Source organism: Salvelinus sp. IW2-2015, linkage group LG13 (genome assembly GCF_002910315.2).
Source record: "Salvelinus sp. IW2-2015 linkage group LG13, ASM291031v2, whole genome shotgun sequence".
Classification (NCBI taxonomy): domain Eukaryota; kingdom Metazoa; phylum Chordata; class Actinopteri; order Salmoniformes; family Salmonidae; genus Salvelinus; species Salvelinus sp. IW2-2015.
In genome coordinates this window covers 13,874,719-13,900,876 of record NC_036853.1, presented here as the reverse complement: position 1 = coordinate 13,900,876, position 26,158 = coordinate 13,874,719, and the positions used below count along the sequence as shown (strand labels likewise).

The window sequence follows — 26,158 nt, the reverse complement described above, 5'->3', positions numbered from 1 at the left end:
CCCAAAAAATAGGCAGACTTAATATTGCGTGCCCAGCGTTGAATCAGAGATGAGGGGGGGCATCGGGCACACATCGATATATAGTCTAATAAGCAACTAGTTCTACAATACTGAGAAATATAGACATTTCATCAATTACAAATGACATGACCCTCCCCTGGACTAGATAAAAAAAAAATACTAAACCCTCCCCTTCACTGAAATGGAAGAAGCATGACCCTCCCCCATTTTCCTCCAGTTAACCATTCTGTAAATGTTGATCCATTCATAACTACAGAATTAAAGACGAGGATGAGAAAGCCGTGCAGAGTAAAGGAGTTGAGGGAAGGAGTTGAGAAGCGGACCCTCTCTCTCCTTTCCATACTGGGCAGGGACCCGCTCCAATGGAATGCTAAGGTTTTTCTACAATCAAAATCAAAAGGTTGCTTTGACTTCAGATTTGTTTACACTCTGACGATGAGAATGTTATTGATAAACAGAGGTGATGAATGAGTTCCCATATGGCAGACCGACTGCAGATCTTTGATCAGAGCCTGGGTCTGAAGGCAGCTCAGCTTAGAGCAGAGGCCTGCTAAGATATCTGTTCTGTGCACCTATCAGTTTGGCCATTCAATAGTATATACTGGTGGCTACTGACTGGAGTCAGAGTGGCCAGAAATAACCTGAGTCCAGAGCCCTGCTCATAGAGGAAAGACATGACCATCACAGCTGTGTTTGTGCAGTAATTTAATCATTTTGTTTTTGCAGAGCCCAGGGAGATGTGTTTTTATTCCTGCTCGTTGCTCGGATACCATTTTTATTATGTCTTAAACAGAGAATGTAATTTCTTTGCAAATCCTTTTCCGGAGGGGGGTTGGTCTTTCTAGCGAATGAGAGAATGGTGGAGTTGTGGTCAGATGCACAATGTTGCCATGGTCACACTTTGTGCCAAGCACGTGTCACAACCCAAGCAAAGAAGGAGAGGGTGGAAAGTATTCTTACAGTTGATGAAATAACACATCTAAGCTATGGAACTTTCAAATTACTTCTACAGAATCTACCACCTTTGTCATCAGGAAGGTTGGTATAGCCTTACCCTATTTTGCATTGTGAATATTGTAGGTACGGTATTATAACATCAACTTAAACTGAAGAGCTGTATTTTTCCCCCCATATTCTCTTTATCGAGGCAAGTGTGATGTTGAATTCATTATGCTCAGAATTTATGCCTTTCTAAGCTTTCATGACAAGAATTCCTCCCTCCACACCCCATCCTGCACTGTAACTGCAGCAATCGCCAGAGGCTCTGGATGAAAATGGCAAAATCTCCTTCCCTCTCTCATTTCAATGCTAATGGTCGTAGAATACTAAAACAGCTGATTGCCAAGAAATCAGAAAAATGCTCTCTGCTAGTACCAAAGACCTTCTAACCACACTGCCAGCCAACTACACCTACAAAACGGCACATCACTGTAGAGGGAACCAGATTTAGAAGGAAAGTGACTAGGGTGTGACTGGCTAGACACTGACCGTCCATGAAAGTGTCTGCAGTGTCCATCTCCTCCAGACCATCAGCACAATTCCACTTTTTCAGAGGCAAACCTTCCTTGGTCAGTTACGATGTGAAAAGCATCGTTCCCGTCAAGAACAAACGATCAGTAATAACCCCAAGACTGCACCAATCTCACCACTCATCTCTATTACAGGAATGTCCCTGCGTGATACTGAATGTGGATATCTAAATAACTGTTAGCTCCATTACTGAGTAATAAATAGTTAGGGAAAGTGTCGGCCTGTTTCCAGCAGGGCCGTGGTATGGCTGTGCATGTTAAGTGGGTCAAAGGGGATGTTGTGTTGACTTCCAGCAGTGAGTCATCCTGCCTAGTAGCTGCACAATCGCTGAGTCAGCCCTCAGCCACGCACAATGACAATAGAGGGCAGGGAGGAGGGATGGGCACTGGAACAGAGGCAGCAAGCTACAGAGGAGGGAAGACTCACTGCAGTATTTGGGTTAGCTCACTCTGTCGATCTCCTTTGCTGTCCCACATGGAGGCTACAGCTTTGTGACGGTCTCACAACTATGGAGGTGCTCCGTCAACTGAAAGGGAACATTCTGACCTTTGAAATGTTGATCTAACAAGCTGTATTTTGTGTTTCGTCGGTATAAGTTCAGAGTCAAACACACCATACTCACTATGCGGCAGTATGAGTTCAGAGTCAAACACACCATACTCACTATGCGGCAGTATGAGTTCAGAGTCAAACACACCATATCTCACTATGCGGCAGTAATGAGTTCAGTAGTCAAACACACCATACTCACTATGCGGCAGTATGAGTTCAGAGTCAGACACGCCATACTCACTATGCGGCAGTATGAGTTCAGAGTCAGACACGCCATACTCACTATGACTCAATTAAATACTGGGGAAAACCCATCTGCAATTTCCACGTCAAAGTTCTTTATTAGTGTTGATGAACAGATCACTCATTCTCTCCAAAAGTGGGTTAATATGGCCAGTGGTGCAAAGTACTTAAGTAAAAATACTTTAAAGTACTACTTAAGTAGTTTTTTGGGTATCTGTACTTTACTTTAATATTTATATTTTTCACTACTTTTACTGAACTAAATTCTTTAAGAAAATATTGTACTTTTTACTCCACACCTTGACACCCAAAAGTACTCATTACATTTTGAATGCTTAGCAGGACAGGAAAATGGTCCAGTTCACACACTTATCAAGAGAACATCCCTGGTCATCTCTACTGTCTGTGATCTGGTGGACTCACTAAACACACAGGCTTAATTTGTAAATAATGTGTGAATGTTGTAGCAGGCCCCTGGTTATCCGTAAATTTCAAAAACAATAAAATGGTGCCATCTGGTTTGCTTAATATAAGGAATTAGAAATTATTTATACTTTTACTTTTGATACTTAAGTATATTTTAGTATTTACTTTTGATACTTAAGTATATTTTAAACCAAATACTTTTAGACTTTTACTCAAGTAGTATTTTACTGGGTGATTTTACTTTTACTTGAGTCATTTTCCATTACGGTATCTTTACTTTTACTCAAGTATGAAAATTGGGTACTATTTACACCACTGATTATGGCCATTGTCCATGGCTCTTCTTCTTCTTCTTCTTCTTCTTAGAAAAGACTGAAGTCTGAAGCTGAATGAGACAACAACATTAAATCAGTCTCAGTGTGAGTAGTGAGGGTGCATAATTCTCTGCTATTAATTGTAAAGAAGTGGCAAATAAACAATTAACTCCACTGCATGCCATTAACAATACATGCTTTATGTTGACGGATCTACACTATACAAAATACAAAAGTATGTGGACGCCCCTATAAATAAGTGGATTTGGCAATTTCAGCCACACCCGTTGCTGACAGTTGCATAAAATCGAGCACACAGCCATGCAATCTCCATAGACAAACAATGGCAGTAGAATGGACTTACTGAAGAGCTCAGTGACTTTCAACGTGGCACCATCATAGGATGACAACTTTCCAACAAGTCAGTTCATCAAATTTCTGCCCTACTAGAGCTGCCCCGGTCAACTCTAAGTGCTCGTATTGTGAAGTGGAAATGTCTAAGAGCAACAACGGGTCAGCCGTGAAGTGGTAGGCCACACAAGCTCACAGAACGGGACCACCGAGTGCTGAAGCACAAAATCGTCTGTCCTCGGTTGCAACATTCACTACCGAGTTCCAAACTGCCTCTGGAAGCAACGTCAGCACAAGAACTGTTCATCGGGAGCTTCATGAAATGGGTTTTCATGGCCGAGCAGCCACACACAAGCCTAAGATCCTCATGCGCAATGCCAAGTGTCAGCTGGAGTGGTGTAAAGCTCGCCGCCATTGGACTCTGGAACAGTGTAAACGCGTTCTCTGGAGTGATGAATCACGCTTCACCATCTGGCAGTCCGACGGACGAATCTGGGTTTGGCGGGTGCCAGGAGAACACTACTTGCCTCAATGCATAGTGCCAACTGTATAGTGCCAACTAATGTTTGGTGGAGGAGGAATAATGGTATGGGGCTGTTTTACATGGTTTGGGCTAGGCCCCTTAGTTCCAGTGGAGGGAAATCTTAACGCTACAGATTCTAGACGATTCCGTTTTTCCAACTTTGTGGCAACAGTTTGAGGAAGGCCCTTTGCCGTTTCAGCATAACAATGCACCCGTGCACAAAGTGAGGTCCATACAGAAGTGGTTTGTTGAGATTTGTGTGGAAGAACTTGACTGGCCTGCACAGAGCCCTGACCTCAACCCCATTGAACATCTTTGGGATGAATTGGAATGCCGATTGCGAGCCAGGCCTAATCACCCAACATCAGTGCCCGACCTCACTAATGCTCTTGTGGCTGAATGGAAAAAAGACCCCGCAGCAATGTTCCAACATCTAGTGGAAAGCCTTCCCAGAAGAGTGGAGGCTGTTATAACCAGCAAAGGGGGGACCGACTCCATATTAATGGTCATGATTTTGGAATGAGATGTTCAAAGAACAGGTGTCCACATACTTTTGGTCATGTAGTGTAATCCCTGCGTTTGCCTTGGGTTTAAGTAGCACAAGCAGCCGTGTGTCTGGGCTGATTTGAGACAGGCCTCTGTGGGCCTTCAACACATCCCATGAGAGACCCTAACGTGGGAAAGGAGACTGTGAGATAATGACCATGCATGTCTGTGTGTACATAGGACGGTTGAACATGTGAGAGTCTGGCTGTCTAGGCTTGGCAAAGGGCTGTTATAGTAAAAGACATCCTGAGAGAGTAACTGATAATGTCGTCTTGCCTCGTCTTCAAAACATCAAACATAAGTCCTTTCAACGTGAGAAAACATAATTTAGTAGCATGGGAATGATGGGGGTAAGTTTTCTAATTGCAAATCTCAAGATTTGAGAACCGTTCAAGAAATCACAGCATCTTAACCGTTCCAGTAGTGAACATAAACTGTGACATTGGGATCAAAATACAAATCTACAGATTTACACTCTTAATTTGATCACTGTTATTTCAGAGAATTTCCCTGCGCAGCAGGAAATGCAAATTGTAGTGTATTGAAGGCTTCTAAAGTTTGTAATTTCCACTTTCACATGTCAGACTTGATTTGCCCTAAAGAAAAATGTATCAACCACTACAAAAATGGCCATTAATTATAATCCACATAATAATTCACATTTTCTGTTGCTGCATGATTATTTTCCAGCTGTGAGAAACTGGTCAAATTAAGATAGCACATTTGTGTAAGCTATTTAAATTTATATTTCAGTCATGACTGAATCTGTGATCTTTTGGTTTGTTTGTGGGAGGGAGAGAGTTTGGTGTTTCCTATGCCATTCTGAGACGTCATCAACCATATGTTTTAGATCCTCGGATGACTAGAGAAACCCAGTAATGTCATGACGAAAGATTCAAGAAGTGCAAATTAGGGCTGGGCGATATATCAAATTAATTTGATTAATTCTAATGTATGTTTTTGCATGATATTCCAAATACCTGTATCACAAGAAACAAGCATTTCATTTTTTTTCATTTTTATGAGCATTTATGTCCACTTGTTCTCATGTTGTCGTTTCGGTCTCATCTCCTTAGTGGCTTTTGTGCCGTTTGCAGGGCCAGATTAATGAAACACCTGGGCCCTGGCCCATGGGGGGCCCAAGAGGCAGCAAAAAATATACAAATATAAAATTAAAATTAAAACATTATTATATGTGTAGTATATATTTCATATTTTTTCACTGCAAGCGTCAACCACAAGAAGACTCAGGAGCCTGCTCTCAATGAGTGTAGACAGCCTGCTGCTGCCTGCTGCCGCTCTGCTAATCTTCAGAAGGAGGGAGGAGAGGAGGTAGGGGCCCACGTGGGTAAATGGGGGGGCTATGCCTTGATTGGGTAACTGATTAATAAAATATGAAATAAAAACTGCATAATAAATACATGTGACTGGTCAATTGTGTGAGTCAGGGGCTGGGCCCAAGAGGCAAAAATATAAAGTATTTTTTTTATGATTATATTTTATTATCCAACCACAGGAGCCCGCTCTCAATGTTCAGAATACACCAGAGAGCATCATTTAGCCACAGAGAATCAATAGTTTATAAAAAAATAACTGTGGATTTAAGTTTTATCACAAGCACAAAATTAAGGAAACACCTACATTGAGCGTCTTAAAAGGGTAATTGCGCCACCACGAGCTGCCAGAACAGCTTCAACGCGCCTTGGCATAGATTCTACAAGTGGACCTAAACCATGCCAGGCAAATGCACCTCACACCATAACATCCCTTGTTTACTCAAGTGTTTCCTTTATTTTGGCAGTTACATGTATGTCTACAGTCGGGAACGCTGCAGTTTGGGCAGCATGCGAGACAAATATAGGCTACAGCTTGTTGCTATAGACATATAATCCATAGAAAGGGTTTTGTAACCTCTTACCCTGGTCATTTGACTGGGTAGACTAGCAATGGATGAAAGTCTTATGGGAACTGCCATCTATGGATTGTATTTCTATGGTTGGTTGCAGCTGTCGGTGGCCTGCCACTCGCAACAACAAAGATGAGATATCACTTTTTCCTCTCAGACAAGGGGTTTCAACTCGCTATTTGCATTAGAGGTTTGGGCTAACAGAATCGATCATTTGGACACCAAAACACAATGCGACAATATTTGCCAAGTCTGTTTTATAAATGTGCAATAAGCATAAAACACAATTATGTATGGAATTGCCAACTTGTTCTCATTCTGAGAAATAAGCTAGGCCACTTGATTTCAACATCTGAACAAAGTGGACAGGCTAGCATGCTGTTCAAACAGTTGGAGACAGACAGAAGGGAGCGTTCATAACAATTTAACTGTTCTGCCCTGTTAGCTATAAAATATACTGAACAAAAACATAAACGCAACATGCAACAATTTAGTTACAGTTCAAATGAGGAAATCAGTCAAGTGAAATAAATGTATTAGGCCATAATTTATGGATTTCACATGATTAGGAATACAGATATGTATCTGTTGGTCACAGATTCCAAAAAAAAAAAATGGGCCTCAGGATCTCGTCATGGTATTTTTGTGCGTTCAAATTGCCATTAATAAAATGCAATTGTGTTCGTTGTCAGTAGCTTATGCCAGCCCATACCATAACCCCACGGCCACCATGGTGCACTCTGTTCACAATGTTGATAACAGCAAACTTCTCGCTCACACGACGCCATACATGTGGTCTGAGGTTGTGAGGCCGGTTGGACGTACTGCCAAATTCTCTAAAACGACCTTGGAGGTGGCTTACAGTAGATAAATTAACATCCAATTATCTGGCAACAGCTCTGGTGGATATTCCTGCAGTCAGCATGCCAATTGCACACTCCCTCAAAACTTGAGACATCTGTGGCATTGGGTTGTGTGAGAAAACTGCACATTTTAGTGGCTTTTATTGTCCCCAGCACAAGCTGCACCTGTGTAATGATCATTCTGTTTAATCAGCTTCTTGATATGCCACACCTGTCAGGTGGATGGATTATCCTGGCAAAGGAGAACTGGTCACTAACAGGGATGTAAACAAAATTGTGCACATCATTTGAGAGAAATAAGCTTTTTGTGCATATGGAACATTTCTGGGGTCTTTTATTTCAGCTCATGAAAAATGGGACCAATACTTTACATGTTGCGTTGATATTTTTGTTCAGTGTAGATCCAAGTAGGCTAAACCTGACATATAAAGATTCCTATAAAGATTAGCTGGTTACTCACTAGCACGTGGGCTTGTGCTTGAGAGATCTGTTTTGATTTTCTATTATGCCTGCAACAAGAAGCGAATGTGCATTATGCATAGTTCTGGTTACATTTGTAACAAAAGGGGCATTTTCATAGACTTAAAAGCCAGATCAGTGATTACTGCAAAAAAGCTGGTTAAACAATTTTGATAAAATAATTACAATATTAGTGGGTCTTATGATTGTGGACACATAATTTCACAAGCCCTGAATTCATTAGATTATAGCTTACTGTTTTAAATACAGTGTATTTGACCTTATTGTATCACAAAGCTTATTTAGAGAAAACTTTACAAAAAATTATATATATATAAGTTTATATATATATATACAGTATAAGCACATAAGTTTGAAAATAATAAAGATATGATTTTTAGGCCATGTCGCCTAGCCCTAGTGCGAATACAGATTCACAATTACACAGTTTAAAGCAAAAATTCAAACGTATCTCTCCACCTCCGTCAGTGCCAGAATGATGAACCCAAGCTGAAAATACTCTGCTGATTCAAGGTGAAACCCCTGATAAGCCCACTTTCCTGGAAATGCAATATGATTAATTTTTTGGGTCCGTGTCTCACTTCAAATAACTTACTTTGCATCTGTCCTCTCCCACCCTCCCCTGGCTTTTTCATACACAGACAGAGAGAGAGAGAGAGAGAGAGAGAGAGAGAGAGAGAGAGAGAGAGAGAGAGAGAGGAGAGAGAGCGAGGAGAGAGAGAGAGAGAGAGCGAGAGAACGAGAGAGAGAGAGAGAGAGAGAGAGAGAGAGAGAGAGAGAGAGAGAGAGAGAGAGAGAGAGAGAGAGAGAGAGAGAGAGAGAGAGAGAGAGAGAGAGAGAGAGAGAGAGAGAGAGAGAGAGAGAGAGAGAGAGAGAGAGAGAGGAGAGAGAGAGAGAGAGAGAGAGAGAGAGAGAGAGAGAGAGAGAGAGAGAGAGAGAGAGAGAGAGAGAGAGAGAGAGAGAGAGAGAGAGAGAGAGAGAGAGCGAGAGAGAGAGAGAGAGAGAGAGAGAGAGAGAGAGAGAGAGAGAGAGAGAGAGAGAGAGAGAGAGAGAGAGAGAGAGAGAGAGAGAGAGAGAGAGAGAGAGAGAGAGAGAGAGAGAGAGAGAGAGAGAGAGAGAGAGAGAGAGAGAGAGAGAGAGAGAGAGAGAGAGAGAGAGGCAAGCTGTCAAGAAATGATCTGGTTTGTACCCATGAGGACTGAAAGTCAAGTTCTGAGAGCAGGATGAGACTGCAGCTGAGACCACCACCACGGTTAGGTTGTTAGGCCCTAAGTGTGGGAACAAGACCACTGCTGCAGCCTGCCATTGAAACTGACAACACTGCCAGCCTGGCTCTGATCGCAGGTGTGCTAGTAGGGCAGAAACAGACAGGCAGTCAGACATTAGCTCCATTGATTGGTGCAGCATAACGGAAAATGGCACAGTGGAGTCATGTCTCAAAATCGATAGCTTTTCAACACATTACATTACATTACATTTAAGTCATTTAGCAGACGCTCTCCTTTTGCTCTCCCTCTTTCCCAGCTCTCTCTCTCTCTCTCTCTCAATTCAATTCAATTCAATTCAATTCAATTCAATTCAAGGGCTTTATTGGCATGGGAAATATATGTTAACATTGCCAAAGCAATCTCTCTCTCTCTGGCAGTGTTTTTTCTGTGTGTTATGCAGGCTACAGAGTAGACATATGTATACTCTATCTGATCAATGATCCATTTGTTCTTCATTAAATTGTACCAAACACTTTTTTCATTTATTTAACCTTTATTTAACTAGGCAAGTCAATTAAGAACAAATTCTTATTTACAATGAGGGCCTAGCAAGAAGCAAAAGGCCTCCTGTAGGGACGGGTCTGGGATAAAAAGAAAATAAAGATATACCACAACTAGGCTTGGGCGATATACCGTTTATACAGCATAGCGGGATATTTCCAAATATCGACAGTATAATTTTCAATACCGTTAGGGGGGGAGGGGCTGCGGGGGTGCGTGCTACAAATAAAATCTAACTTTATTAGTCACCTGCGCTGAAATGCTTACTTACAAGCCCTTAACTAACAGTGCAGTTCAATAAAGAGTTAAGAAAATATTTACCAAATAACCTAAAGTAAAAAATTATAAAAAGTAACACAATAAAATAACGAGGCTATATACAGGGCGTACCGTTACCGAGTCAATGTGCAGGGGTACAGGTTAGTCGAGGTAATTTGTACATGTAGGTAGGGGTGAAGTGACTATGCATAGATAATAAACAGCGAGTAGCAGCAGTGTAAAAAACAAATGGGGAGGGGGGGTGTCAATGTAAATAATCCGGTGTGGCCATTTGATTAATTGTTCAGTAGTCTTACGGCTTGGGGGTAGAAGCTGTTAAGGAGCCTTTTGGTCCTAGACTTGGCGCTCCGGTACTGCTTGCCGTGCGGTAGCAGAGAAAACAGTCTATGACTCCCTATAGGGTGTCTCATCGTTGTCGGTGATCAGGCCTACCACTGTTGTGTCGTCAGCAAACTTAATGATGGTGTTGGAGTCGTGTTTGGCCACGCAGTTGTGGGTGAACAGGGAGTACAGGAGGGGTCTAAGCACACACTCCTGAGGGGCCCCAGTGTTGAGGATCAGCGTAGCAGATGTGTTGTTGCCTACCCTTACATCACTGCTTATAAGTTAAGTTAAGTATAACTACGACAAATCTAAGAAGAGTCAAATAAACAATATCCAGCTCAGGGCTCCAGCTATGCATTTGGTTTGCTAACTTGCTAGCTAAGTGGCTAGATGTCAAGATCAAGTTTCTTGGTTACAGCAGAGACATTCAAGATCCTTGATGCCTAAATTGTTTTGTGAGTAAAAAGAAAAAACATTTGTTTTCCTTTTTTTAATAGTGCCCCTTGTGTGCACTTCTGGTAATACTGTGTACCTCGGAATGGTACAGAAACGCTATGACGGTATAAAAATCGGAATACCACCCAACCCTAACCACAACACTACATAAAGAGAGACCTAAGACAACAACACAACATGGCAGCAACACAACATGACAAAAACACAACATAGCAGCAACACAACACAACATGACAACAACACAACATGGCAGCTACACAGCATGACAACAACACAACATGGTAGCAACACAACAGAGAGATAAAACTATCCAGTTTGAGTGTTTTTTGCAGCTCGTTCCAGTCGCTAGCTAGAGCGAACTGAAAAGAGGAGTGACCCAGGGATGTGTGTGCTTTGGGGGGGATGAGGGTTGTAGTAGGTATCTCAGATAGGGAGGAGTGAGGCCAATGAGGGTTATATAAATAAGCATCAACAAATGGGTCTTGTGCTGGGAATACAGAGATGGCAATTCTTCCTACTGAACCACATTACCTTTGTTTTGGAGTTGTTCAGAACAAGGTTAAGGGCAGAGAAAGCTTGCTGGACACTAAGAAAGGTTTGTTGTAGAGCGTTCACAAAATCTAGGGAGAGGCCAGCTGAGTATAAGACTGTATCATCTGCATATAAGTAGAGGCGAGAGGTTCCTACTGCCTGAGCTATGTTGTTGATATAAATTGAGAAGAGCGGGGGGCGTAGGATCGAGCCTTGGGGTACTCCATTGGTAACAGGAAGGGGCTGAGACAGCAGATGTTCTGACTTTAAACAATGAACTCTTTGAGGGAGGTAGTTAGTAAATCAGGCAGGAGACCCCTCAGGAGACACCAATACTTCTTAGCCGACCCAAAAGAATGGAATGACCTACCGTATCGAAAGCTTGGGCAGTCAATACAGATCGCAGCACAACATTGCTTAGAGTCAAGGGAAGTGGTGAAATAATTTAGGACCTTTAAGGTTCCAGTGACACATCCATAACCAGAGCGGAAACCAAATTGCATACCAGAGAGAATTCAATAGACATCAAGAAAGCCAGTCACTTGATTATTAACAAGTTTTTCCAAAACTTTTAATAAACAGGGCAAGATATAAATTGGCCTATAACTGTTAGGATCAGCTTAATCTCCTCTTTAAATAAAGGAGGCACCGTGGCAGCCTTCCAAGCACTGGGACATTAATGATTTTGTATCACCACCACATGGCTCAGAACAGCATTATTGGTCAAGTGTCCTCAGTCATGCATTGCTGAATCTCACAGCAGAGCAAAATGTTTTAGCAATGCTACACAACCACTTGAGCTCTGACCTTGTTAAGTGCAAAACAATTGGCCTCTGATTTAGAGGATCAAAGTGCCCAAGTCCCCCTTGAGCCTGAAAATATGGGCCGTTTTATTGACTCCCATAGCTTCCTACAGTCTCTACAGTCCCAGGCCTGGGAGACACGGACCAGCACGCTGAGCCCTACTTAAGACCAGCTCATGCCTTTGCCCCAACTCAATGACAAAGTCAGACAGGGCATGACCCCGGGACTAAAATGATTTCTGAGGCCATGCACACTGACAATGAGACTGAATCGCCGGGGCCCACTCCACATTATGACATGGCTGACATGAACAAGATGCCACCGTCTGCAATCTGCATCGCATGACATCCATCAGAACACGCATTGGACTAAGTGACATCTTTCTGGGTTCAACTACACTCTAAAGGCCCAATCACAGACGCTGTTATTCGCTCAGTAAGCAATGAGTAATAATACAAAAACATATTCATGACATCATGACAGAACTTTCTAGTAGTGCTGTTGTATAATTTCCATTCATGCAATTGATAGTTCCAGTTTGTTACACTTAAAATTGGTTTTATTGGCCATTGATTCAGAGTTGATATCAGAGATATTATCCTGGAATTTCCCTTGCAGTGGATATCATAAACCACAAAACCAGGGAACCCATAGGCACACAAAGATGGCCTAGCGAACAAAAAAATAGTGTAATAGACTTCATATAACAACAGCCGGTGGCAAGACTGAAAATTCCTATGCGCTACGGCCCATCGATAACTGTCAGAAGGGGCCAATGTAGAGGCATGCAGGCATGTGGACACATCATGATGCGGACATGATAGTAGCAGACCCCATTGCCTCCTGTCACCCAGAGATAAGGTTGATAGGGTTCTCCAAAACATACTGTACTCACACAGACACACGTACGTCATATCCAGGAAAAACACACCTCTGTTAGGCCTACTGCTTGTTTGACTTCATTTCAACCTCAACTGCTCGGCTATTTCACCAACTACTGCCTCGCCTGGTTTACCAACTACTTCTCTGATAGAGTTCAGTGTTTCAAATCGGAGGGCCTGTTGTCCGGACCTCTGGCAGTCTCTATGGGGGTGCCACAGGGTTCAATTCTCAGGCCGACTCTCTTCTCTGTATACATCAATGATGTCGCTCTTGCTGCTGGTGATTCTCTGATCCACCTATACGCAGATGACACCATTCTGTATACTTCTGGCCCTTCTTAGGACACTGTGTTAACTAACCTACAGATGAGCTTCAATGCCATACAACTCTCCTTCCGTGGCCTCCAACTGCTCTTAAATGCAAGTAAAACTAAATGCATGCTCTTCAACCGATCGCTACCCGCACCTGCCCGCCCGTCCAGCATCACTACTCTGGACGGTTCTGACTTAGAATATGTGGACAACTACAAATACCTAGGTGTCTGGCTAGACTGTAAACTCTCCTTCCAGACTCACATTAAGCATCTCCAATCCAAAATTAAATCTAGAATCGGCATTCTATTTCGCATGCTTCACGCATGCTGCCAAACATACCCTCTAAAACTGACCATCTTACCTATCCTCGACTTCGGTGATGTCATCTACAAAAGAGCCTCCAACACTCTACTCAACAAATTGGACGCAGTCTATCACAGTGCCATCCGTTTTGTCACCAAAGCTCCATATACTACCCACCACTGTGACCTGTACGCTCTCGTTGGCTGGCCCTCGCTTCATACTCGTCGCCAAACCCACTGGCTCCAGGTCATCTACAAGTCTTTGCTAGGTAAAGCCCCATCTTATCTCAGCTCACCGGTCACCATAGCAGCACACACCCGTAGCACGCGCTCCAGCAGGTATATCTCACTGGTCACCCCCAAAGCCAATTCTTCGTTTGGCCGCCTTTTCTTCCAGTTCTCTGCTGCAAATGACTGGAACGAACTGCAAAAATCACTGAAGCTGGAGACTCATATCTCCCTCACTAGCTTTAAGCACCAGCTGTCAGAGCAGCTCACAGATCACTGCAGCTGTACATAGCCCATCTGTAAATAGCCCATCCAACTACCTCATCCCCATACTGTATTTATTTATTTAGGACAACTATCTCTGCAGCACTCCACCAATCAGGCCTTTATGGTAGAGTGGCCAGACGGAAGCCACTCCTCAGTAAAAAGACACATGACAGCCCACTTGGAGTTTGCCAAAAGGCACCTTAAGGACTCTCAGACCATGAGAAACAAGATTCTCTGGTCTGCTAAAACCAAGATTGAACTCTTTGTCCTGAATGCCAAGCGTCATGTCTGGAGGAAACCTGGCCCCATCCCTATGGTGAAGCATGGTGGTTGCAGCATCACGCTGTGGGGATGTTTTTCAGCGGCAGGGACTTGGAGACTAGTCAGGATCGAAGCAAAGATGAACGGAGCAAAGTGCAGAGGGATCCTTGATGAAAACCTGCTTCAGACTGGAGCAAAGGTTCACCTTCCAAAAGGACAACGACCCTAAGCATACAGCCAAGACAAAGCAGGAGTGGCTTCGGGACAAGTCTCTGAATGTCCTTGAGTGGCCAAGCAAGAGCCCGGACTTGAACCCGATTGAACATCTATGGAGAGACCTGAAAATAGCTGTGTAGCGATGCTCCTCATCCAGCCTGACAGAGCTTGAGATGATCTGCAGAGAAGAATGGGAGAAACTCCCCAAATGCAGGTGTGCCAAGCTTGTAGCATCATACCCAAGAAGACTCGATGCTGTAATCACTGCCAAAGGTATTTCAACAAAGTACTGAGTGAAGGGTCTGAATACTTATGTAAAATTGATATTTTCGTTTTTTATTTGTAATAAATTTGCAAAGATTTATAAAAACCTGTTTTTGCTTTATCATTATTTGTTTTATCATTATGTTTAGAACAGATTCATTTCAAATCATTACCACCTCTGAGAGAGAGAGAAAAAAATTATGTAATTTTGTAAACTAGACAATTATGTCAAATATTCATGTTTTGGGATGGTTTGTTATTTTTGTAAGCTACACGCAAAGCCTGAGTCATAGTTTTTAGATTTATACATCTGAAGGTGCACTATGTAGCATAGTCAATCATAATTCCATTGTACAGTGCAAGTACAGGATATGCAGTGGACCGAACACAGTCCCTTTCCCTTCCTGAAAATACAAAGGAACATATCTATACAATACTGATGCCACTATTACAGTACACTGTGTATAAAAAGTCAACATGGAGTCTCGGAGAGGCGTCTGCGAGCGTCATAGAGCGCACCAAAGGGAACCTTCTGCAGAACTACTCATGGCTGGATTAATAATGGATGTTAATCATGCTGCTAAAAAAACACAACATTTGGGAGACCAGTCAACAGCCATTTAAAACCCACCTGTGTAATGAGCCAATGAACACTGAGCCCAGAACAGTCCTCAACCAGGTCAACGGAGAATAACCCAAACAAGATAGAGAAATAAACTGACTGTGGTGAAGAGCAGACCACAGACAAACAGATGAAGCATTTCAAAGTACTGTGTACAATGTGTAACCTGTGCATATGACAAATAAACTTGACATGACAGATCGTTCTGTTTCTACAAAAGATGTTTATGTATTGTGGGGTCCTACAGAGTATCAAATATGATTTGGAAGATGATTTATGATTAGAATGATGGAAAAACAGGAGATCTGACTGGACCCAAAGATCGTCAGATTATGCCAGTGAGTAGCGAGGGTCCTCAGTAGCCTCCTGGTCTGGCGTTGACTGGTCCAGGGACAGGCGCGGGAGCCCCTGTCTCTTCTACACCCCTGTCCTCTCATCTCCACTGCTTTAATCACATTAGGGGGTCATTTAATTGGGTTCCGCTCTCTACTGTGGAAAATCCAGGAGAAATTAACTAGGTTCTCTCTCTCTCCCTCTCTCTCGCTCTTATATATAAAATCTCCCCTCCTGTATGTCAGGGGAACATTTATAAGAGAGAGAGAAAGAGAAAGAGAGAGAGAGAGAGAAAGAGAGAGAGGGAATGATGAATAATCAGTCAAAAAGAGGAGGATATGGAGCCTTTCAATTAATTAAAGTCAGATGTGAATTTCAGGAATGATTGACTGTTATCCATCCCAGTTTGAAGCTTTTCTTATCAAGATCGGATAAGGCACAGGTTTTTATAAATAACCATGAGAGTTTTATTCCAGCTCTAACAAACCAAGTTGCTGTCAAAGAATGTGAATTCCCTTCCATGAGTGCTAGCAACACCTGCAGCCTCTAGCTTGGTACTGTACATTTGGTTGAGGAGCAGGTATAATGTGTTTACTAAAATAATGAGAAACGTTTCTTGAACAGGTCAGCTGTTGGTGCCAGAAGCACAGCCATTCAATATATGTTTTGCATCTTTAAAAGTAGGTCTGTAGCAAATCTGTTCAGGTGCTGTGCTAATAAACAGAAAACATATAATAACATGCATACGTGGATTTAACATGAACAACCAGTTAGATTGTCTATGATCATAAATACAGCTATCCTCAGGTGGCCTTCTTAACAATCAGGATGTTGTGTTCAGAAGCCTCAGGGCATAACAGAAATAGAGGATTAAAACACATGATTAAAACACATAAAAGTACATTGTCGATCAAACACACTATCACAGCTTATTAATAAGCATTGCTTATTTAAAATTGGCGAGGGGCACATGAAAAGGTCTTACTATATGATTTTTCTTCACAACACATTTTGTGTGTATTACACAAATTCCAATTTCTTGTGGTTAACAATAGCTAGGTGGCTAGCATTAGCTAGGCTAGGGGTTAGGGGTTAAGGTTAGGGTTAGGTAACATTCTAGCTAAGTAGGGTTAAGGCTAGGTTTGGGTTAGCTAACGTGCAAGCTAAGTAGTTAAAAAAGTTGTAAGTAAGTTGTTGCAGAGTAGCTAATTAAATCAAATCAAATTTGATTTGTCACATCCGCCAAATACAACCGGTGTAGACCTTACAGTGAAATGCTTTCTTACAAGCCCTTAACCAACAATGCAGTTAAATTTTTTTTTAAGTGTTGAGAAAGTATTTACTAAAATAAACTGAAATAAAAAATAAAAAAATAAAAATATATATAGAGGGGGTAACGGTACAGAGTCAATGTGCGGGAGTACAGGTATTCGAGGTAATTGAGGTAATATGTACATATAGGTAGAGGTAAAGTGACTATGCATAGATAATAAACAGAGAGTAGCATCAGTGTAAAAATGGGGGTGGGGGACAATGCAAATAGTTCAGGAGTCTTACGGCTTGGGGGTAGTAGCTGTTAAGAAGCCTTTTGGACCTAGACTTGGCTCTCCGGTACCGCTTGCCGTGCGGTAGCAGAGAGAACAGTCTATGACTAGGGTGGCTGGAGTCCTTGGCAATTTTTTGGGCCATAGCTAAAATAGTCCATGACGTGATTCAAACACGCAACGTTTGGGTTTGCTATATGGTAGCACACCCATCCTCCCCTCCTATATTTTCTGTCTTAAGTAACCTACAGTCTTTATCTGTGATTGAAAAGTACTCAAAATCGTGGACTTGACACAACAACAAAAACATTTTATTTTCGTGTGCCAGTCATAAATGTCCAATAAGCAATTTGTGTCTATTTCACAATAATCTGTCCCTGTTGATGGAAGTGCCAGTTCTGTATTCCATACTGGTCATTGCACAATGCAAATAGAGAAAACTTGGAGGCTTATGTGGCTGATTTTCAAAAATTACAATGAGGTGAAGTCATATAAACTCACTCTGTTAGGATATCTGAAAAGAATCAATGAAGTACAGTTGTCAAAAAGCATATTAAACTTAGGCCCACTATCAATGTCTGTCTATTCATAGAAATGTACTGAATAGAATAAACATGGTTCTATATCTTAGAGGGCATACCAGAGGGATCAGCTTCAAAACAAAATATCATTAGGACCAGCTTTGCAATGGATAAATCTCTGTTGACTTTCCACTCAATGTTTTCCAGATTTAACTAACTCTGAACCAGATTGGGAAAGCTTTTCATCCACCACGCCATTCTAGGTAAGAGAACCGAGTGACCTGATAATGGCGGGCCAACAGCCCATCCCCTCCCTCTGTCTCTCCCTCTTTCTCTCTCTCTCTTTGTCTCTGTATCTCTTGCACTCTCTCTCTCCCTCCCTCTCTCTCTCTGTGTCTCTCCCTCTCTCTGTGTCTGTGGCTCTGTGATTTCTCAAGCAGCAGTGAGTCCTGACAATGTCCCTTGCGGCTTTATCCCTAACAGTTACATTCAATTACATAACATACTAGCGGGCTAATCTCCCTAATCCCTGTCGTGCCACAACAGGGCACTGCTCTTAGCCTTGAACAAAGCCTGTTCTTTAAGCTCCCTTCCTCCTCCATAAGTGTTTTGAGGAAGAAAAACCTGCCCTGGGAGCTGTGCTGGAGCCATCAGGCCTTGTGCACCCACTCATTGAGACGTGGGCTGACTGCTCCTTGAAGATCAAACCACTGAGCCTCACTGTGGCTGAATCTAACTCCCAATTGGCCTGCTTGTTACCTGGTCTCAAGTATAATTTTCTAACTGGAATCTATCAAAGTTTTTGGAAAAACCAGGGTCGGGGGTGGACAAATGTTGTTTCAGTAACAAGTGTTCATAATCATAATATACAAACTTAAAAAATAACTGAAGAAATGTGCACCATTTCCGTGAGGAATTGAGGGAGCTAAAAGTTTTGTTTCAATATTTTCCCACTAAAAGTTGTATACGTAGTCTGTTTCCTGCAGACTGAATCAAAGTGTTCTCAGAACAGCTAATATGAAACAGCTTACTGTGCTTTACCAACGTTTCATTGATGAAACCTTCAAAGGAGGTTATAACATTCAATCTTTACTAAACCAGGTTATAGTATTGAGAACAAATTCTATTTGTCCATAAGTGTTCCATTGACAGCCTCCTTTACAGCTTCCAACAACCTTGACAATATTTATCAATAAACATTACACCGCCTCTGAGTTCAGTTATCTGGCAACCATCAGGGCTGAAGTAAAAGGAATTTCTCTTGTGCAATATTGCCTGTTGAGTTAAGACTGGGTGAGAGCGATTTTCTTGCCCTACTTCTGCAGCCGAGCGGTGCTGGAGTCATATTAGGTCACAGCCAAATGGCCAAACATGTCCTCCTGACAAGGTGAAGAATCTGCCGATGTGCCCTTGAGCAAGGCACTTAATCCTAATTTCTTCGGGTGGCGCCGTACTACTACACTATATATGCAAAAGTATGTGGACTCCCCTTCAAATTAGTGGATTTGCCTATGTCAGCCACACCTGTTGCTGACAGGTGAATAAAATTGAGCACACAGCCATGCATCTCCATAGAGAAACATTGGCAGTAGAATGGCCTTACTGAAGAGCTCAGTGACTTTCAACGTGGCACCGTCATAGGATGACACCTCTCCAACAAGTCAGTTTGTCAAATTCCTGCCCTGCTAGAGCTGCCCCGGTCAACTATAAGTTCTGTTATTGTGAAGTGGAAACGTCTAGGAGCAACAACAGCTCAGCCGCAAAGTGGTAGGCCACACAAGCTCACAGAACGGGACCGCCGAGAGCTAAAGCGCGTAGCACTTAAAAATCATCTGTCCTCAGTTACAACACTCACTACTGAGTTCCAAACTGCCTCTGGAAACAACGTCAGCATAAGAACTGTTCGTCGGGAGCTTCATAAAATGGATTTCCATGGCCGAGCAGCCGCACACAAGCCTAAGATCACTATGCGCAATGCCAAGCGTCGGCTGGAGTGGTGTAAAGCTCGCCACCATGGGACTCTGGAGCAGTGGAAACGCGTTCTCTGGAGTGATGAATCACGCTTCCCCATCTGGCAGTCCGATGGACGAATCTGGGTTTGGCAGATGCCAGGAGAACGCTGCCCATAGTGCCTACTGTAAAGTTTGGTGGAGGAGGAATAATGGTCTGGGGTTGTTTTTCATGGTTTGGGCAAGGCCCCTCGGTTCCAGTGAAGGGAAATCTTAATGCTACAACATACAATTACATTCTAGATGATTCTGTGCTTCCAAATTTGTGGCAACAGTTTGGGGAAGGCCCTTTCCTGTTTCAGCATGACAATGCCCCACATGCACAAAGCGAGGTCCATACAGAAATGGTTTGTCGAGATCAGTGTGGAAGAACTTTACTGGCCTGCGCAGAGCCCTGACCTCAACCCCAACGAACACGTTTGGGATGAATTGGAACGCCGACTGCGAGCCAGGCCTAATCGCCCAACATCATTGCCCAACTTCACTAATGCTCTTGCGGCTGAATGGAAAAAAGTCCCCGCAGAAATGTTCCAAAATCTAGTGGAACGCATTCCCAGAAGAGTCGAGGTTGTTATTGCAGCAAAGGGGGGACCAACTCCGTATTAATGCCCATGGTTTTGGAATGAGATGTTCGACAAGCAGGGGGTTGTAAGTGAACTGAGCAGAACAAAAAAATCAAAGTCAACAAATAAAAGAGGGAGAACAGAAAGCTTGCTGAACATGGTTTATCCTCACCAGCTTTCCTGTCAGCCCAGGCCCAAGCACTCCGCCCACAGGTGTCCTAGGACCCTGAGAGTACACTTCCCACCCCACCCTTCTGTTCCTGTCACTATTAGCATGGCACACCGGCTGAAAGGGTGAGCTTATTTTCCACACAAAGAAATGTCTCTCTAAACACAGAGTTGTCTAAAGACCGACAATGACAAACATGACTGTGTCATAGATGGCCTCATTAACGTTAAAGGGATAGTTTACCCAAGTGACACATTGTTTTCCTTACCCTGTAAGCAGTCCATGGACAAGATATGACAGTAATCCATGCTTTGGTTTAGTTTCCCTGGAACTGTTTCCACATGCTAACATTTTAGCATTTGTGGCACAAATCCCATTCTAGTCATTGGACCATATTCAATTTTTTTTTTGCATTAAATCCAAATCATCCAAAAGTATCTCTTTGATTTGTCCTAATTTTGGAGATACATTTCCTAAATGAATTTAACTGATGTCTGGGACTGGAACCAGTGTCGTGTGACGATTCTGAGCCAAGGAGAGTTGAGGTCCAGCAGCCCAGCAGCAGCCAGCCAGTGGGAGTCTCACGGGACTGTCTCCACTTCCGTACTTCCTGTAAATCTCTACACTTAGAGCAGCGTCTGCTTTGACAGTGATATATGATGTGATTCATCATTGCCTAAATACTTGCAAATCGTCTGCATTCACTGCCACGAAGAAGTTATTGCAGCTGAATACGTTTTTGCTATTCTTATTCTTATGCATGGTGTATTGCTTTCTGACAATCGCAAGTGCCCAAAGCTGAATTTTCAGTCATACAGATTATAACACATCTATAATAAACGAACATATTTTTTAAATAGTGTACATTACGCAATAAGTCAACCCTGTGTAAATAGAAAACGCTGTTTTGTAGGACTGGGAATTGCCAGGGACCTCACGATAAGATATTATTACGATTATTTTGTGCTGATACAATATGTATCGCGATTTTCACGATTCTACATGTATTGCGAGTCGATAGTGTGATTTTATTCCAATTCGATGTTCCAAACATATTGCTGACCATATGTCTGCTGCAGAAGTACAAGAGAGAGCCATGAGAAAACAAGTTTTGATCAGCCATGGAAATAAAAGTGCTGAAAACAAATTGTAGATGGAGAACAAGCTATGAAGGAAAAACAGTTTTGGTGCAGGTACAGCCAACTAGCCCAAAACATTATATTGCGATATAGTCAAAACGATACAATATGTGGTCAAAAATAATATACCGATATGTAACTGTATCTATTTTTTCTCCCATCACTACTGTTTTGACTGAGTGAAACTAATCAAGGGATCAAAACCAATCACAGGCATGGAGCAGATTCTAAGTAGTCAAGGTTAAACCAAATAATTAAAGATAAGTGTCACACCTTTCTAAATGTCATCTATATATCAATGTTACAATCAACAATACGTATGATTTCCAACCTGCCACACCTGTAGAACAGTTTCCTATACTGTAAATGTTTTATGCTTGTGTTCTGCTAAAGAAACATAGGAATTGATTTTGTTCTGGTTATTACAGGCAGCCTATTATAGGTAAATCAGTGAGAAACTGTACCTACAGTATGTGCACTGGGCTCCTTAAAACTCTTCCCCCTTCTGAAATCACAAATGACCTACTGCAACGATGATGGAATATTAAAACTGCGCATCTCAATAGAGGGCAGGATAGTTCCCCTTTTCACTTGTCCAAGAGGAACACAGGAGATGAGAGGGAGCATGCTGCAGAGGGCACGACCATACAGTACAACACAATACCCATCCATACTGTACTGCAGGTCTGCTGGTGGACTGGGAGGCCAAGCCAGAGACTACTGGGCTTCTGCTGCAGCAGTACAGTACCTGCTGTGCCCCCGGACCTGGATGAGATGAGATGATGGGCTATGGATTAGGCTCTAGGAAGGGCTATTGTACTGTATGAACCCAGATAGGAGAGATGAAGGGACAGATAATAAGGCTGTTTTCCACCGTGAGAAGCATCACTGGTGCTTCAATTGAGTATGTTCTCAGAAGCATGCATTCTGAAATATACCAATAAACTACGTTGCATTCATTAGTGCCTCGCACGCCATTAGATGGCATTTCTAAGCTACTTAGTCCTAATTTCAGCTGGTAATGAAGTACCCATATTAATATCAAGGATTGAAATAAAGTGGTGTACAAGCTACTCAAAACGTCATTAATAAAATAAAAAATAAAAATTTAAACTGTGAAGAGACTGGAAGTCACACATGGCTGTCTCATATTGTCCGAAACTGAGCAAAGACATTCGAATTTCAGCTCTAGAATAAAAGCTCAAGCCATACAAAATGTGTATGATTCACCTTCTGAAAGCACCCGCAGTGGCCGTTGTGCATGACTGGATCCCAATCACAAAATACAGCTCTAGTTCCTCGCTTACCATTCCTCTCATACGGTCACAAACAACAGCCCCTTCTTCACACACTGCTAAAGCAATTGCTGTCTATACCGTTATTTTGTATTGCAGTACACAGAAGAAGAGATGTCAAAGGGATCTGCCCTCTCCACTGCCACTCCTCACCTCTACCACACGCACGCACGCACGCGCACGCGCACGCGCACGCACGCACGCACGCACGCACGCACACACACACACACACCACACACACACACCACACACACACACACACAACACACACACACACACACACACACACACACACACACACACACACACACACACACACACACACACACACACACACACAGAGAGAGAGAGCCAAGACCCTGAATTCCCTTTCTATCCCTCTGTGTTGAGACTTGTCAAGTGCCAGAGTATTCCTGATAAACAATCAATATCACTGTCGGCTCAATATAAACTACGTGGCGTACAGCCTCACACAAAGACAACATGAAGCTCTGATGAGCAAAATCCTTGAGAAACTATTCCCATTTTATTCACTCCATGGTACATTTAAGAATAAAGTTTGGTGGACATTAGAAAGAAAGAATAAGTGAACGGTTAAAACCCAGGAATTCAGTTCAGTGCATAACGAGGCTACATTGGCAACAGCAGTGGACCAAAGATATTTTAAATAAACACAGCACTGTGCCACGGCAACAGTATATTTTTGATAGCCCTCCAGTTGGACCATTTCAAAAAGCCTCTCCAGCAGCACTCTGTTTGTGTTGCCAAGAGCTGAGGTTCTTCTCACGTCGACCTACTACTGAACCTAAACTCCTAACTCTGAGCCTCAAACCTCCTAACTCTGAGCCTCAAACCTCCTAACTCTGAGCCTCAAACCTCCTAACTCTGAGCCTCAAACCTCCTAACTCTGAGCCTCAAACCTCCTAACGCTGAGCCTCAAACCTCCTAACGCTGAGCCTCAAACCTCCTAACTCGGAGCCTCAAATCTCCTAACTCTGAGCCTCCAAACCTCCTAACTCTGAGCCTCAAACCTCCTAACACTGAGCCTCAACCCTCCTAATCTCTGAGCCTCAAACCTCCTAACTCTGAGCCTCAAACCTCCTAACGCTGAGCCTCAAACCTCCTAACTCTGAGCCCTCAAACCTCCTAACGCTGAGCCTCAAACCTCCTAACGGCTGAGCCTCAAACCTCCTAACTCTGAGCCTCAAACATCCTAACGCTGAGCCTCAAACCTAACTCTGAGACTCAAACCTCCTAACGCTGAGCCCCAAACCTCCTAACGCTGAGCCTCAAACCTCCTAACTCTGATCCTCAAACCTCCTAACGCTGAGCCTCAAACCTCCTAACGCTGAGCCTCAAACCCTCTAACTCTGAGCCTCAAACCCTCTAACTCTGAGTCTCAAACCCTCTAAATCTGAGCCTCAATCCCTCTAAATCTGAGCCTCAAACCCTCTAACTATGAAACAAACTGCCTGCCTTGACAAGCTTTCATCCATTTCCAAGACATATACACTGATAGTAAACACAGCAAAGACTATGTCTTACCATATCCAAAACTCTGTCCATGTGGGTATATAATAATAGATATGATACATATTTGTACCAAATACAAATAACAACTGAATAGGAATTGGGAACACAACCACAGAGCTGTGAGCTGAAGTGTAGCCTAATTGTTTGTGTTTTTAATTCCTTCTATCTCAGAATCCTAATAGCACTTCAGAGACCCAAGTCAGTTGTTATAACTGGCTCCTGTATACCAGTTCTGCGCCAGGGCTTTGCAGGCCAAGGAATCCATTATAAGCATCATTCCACAAGAGAGACATTGCCAACCTGGCTGTGCCTGTCACAGACAGCTAGCTACACCCTGGTCAAAAGTGAAAAGCCCAGAAAGCTTCCTCAGTTCTAACCTCCCCTGGCTGCCGATGAGAGGAGGCTGCATATTCAGGTGGAATTTAAACAAGGCATCATACTGTAAATATTTAAAAATTCTGCTCACCATGCTCCCTGCCGAGGAACCTGGGTGTGATATAAAATGCAGCCAACCTTCGACAGACATCTGCAACGACGGCCACATGGAGTCCCAGTCTCTATGACAAGAGCTCTAGGTTTTATAACTGCGGGCACTTTTCAGGGCCCCCGCCCTCCCACTTTCCCCACTTTCCCCTAGTGACAATCAGACAGTCAACAGGATCAACACATGAAGGCAGCTGCTCTACTTAAGACCCGTCCCATTTTTCCACTTCCTGACATGAATAAATAAAGACTTTTAAAAAGTAGAAGACCCTCCCCCAACACTCTGGAGAGGCCAATAATCAAAATAAACTTCATTAGTATGTTGATTGGCACACACAGGCAGCGAGCGACCATCACTAGAGGCAGTGCATCTGATGAGCGGTGCAGAGGGACAGCACGTCCAGGACTGTTGTGCCACTCAGGACACTGAGAGGAAAAGTGGGGCAAGCATTTCTGTTCCGAATGAACTCTCCCCACCCCCATTCCGGCAATGATGCCTTCAGAGATACCAGTCTCTACCCAGCAGGGGTTCTTTTGGAAACTGTTGGGTTTGAGAGAGCAGCGAGCGGCACTTCAAACACAATGTGTCCAACCATGGAGAGGGGTGCAGAACATTTCAGCATAAATTAAAGAAGGGCCTGCTCTGTCTGCTAGCCCCAGAACAACTGTTACACAAAAATTGTTCTTGTTGAGGCTGGGCCTAAAAATAATGGGGGAAAACCTACATTTTATAACGCGCTTATGCAACGCAGGCACTGATTGCACAAAAGCAAAACTATTATGCGGGTGGATCAATGGAAACAACCGTGCAAACTATACGTACAGCATGGACAAAAAGACAGGCCTGTGTTGAATGAGAGAGAAATATCAGTAGAGGTTTAGATTTCACATCCATTACAACAAAACACAGAGCAAAAAAGTAGAACTTGACAAATGACAGAAATTAATGAAAGTTGGGTGAGTTTTAATATGGTGAAATGGTTGGGCTGTGTAGCGACCAGCTCAGGCCTGACTCGACCCGACGCTGGGTTCTCCCTTGGGGCACTAATTGCAGCTCTAACAGACTGAATGGATGAGAAAATGGGGGCATGACAGTGCACTTCCAGCACAGTGGGATTTGAGACTCACAGATCTCCAGCAGACACACAACGCATCAGCGGCATGGTTTTACTAACTAATCAAAATAATCCAATATTGACAGATAATATAAGCTGGCATGCTTCAAAGTACTCTACCATGTACATGTATGCCTTTACAAAACAAAAGGTGGGTCATCATTTTATGTTATTCATGTT

The 26,158-nt window shown here is 42.9% G+C and overlaps 1 protein-coding gene and 1 long non-coding RNA gene across 2 annotated transcripts in view; one reads left to right on the top strand and one right to left on the bottom strand.

Moving 5' to 3' along the window:
- The window catches only part of LOC111972167 (uncharacterized), a 28,797-nt gene extending 10,241 nt beyond the window's left edge, over positions 1–18,556 (top strand). The window contains exon 3 of the long non-coding RNA XR_002878387.2: positions 17,880–18,556. This is a non-coding gene — a long non-coding RNA (uncharacterized lncRNA). The remainder of the gene's footprint in view (positions 1–17,879) is intronic.
- Positions 1–25,275, bottom strand: part of LOC111972166 (nuclear factor 1 C-type-like) — a 98,700-nt gene extending 73,425 nt beyond the window's left edge. The window contains 1 exon segment of the mRNA XM_070446147.1: positions 24,847–25,275. Coding sequence (XP_070302248.1) covers positions 24,847–24,924 — 78 coding nt within the window. The 5' untranslated portion in view covers positions 24,925–25,275.
- Between the last annotated feature and the right edge of the window lie 883 nt (positions 25,276–26,158).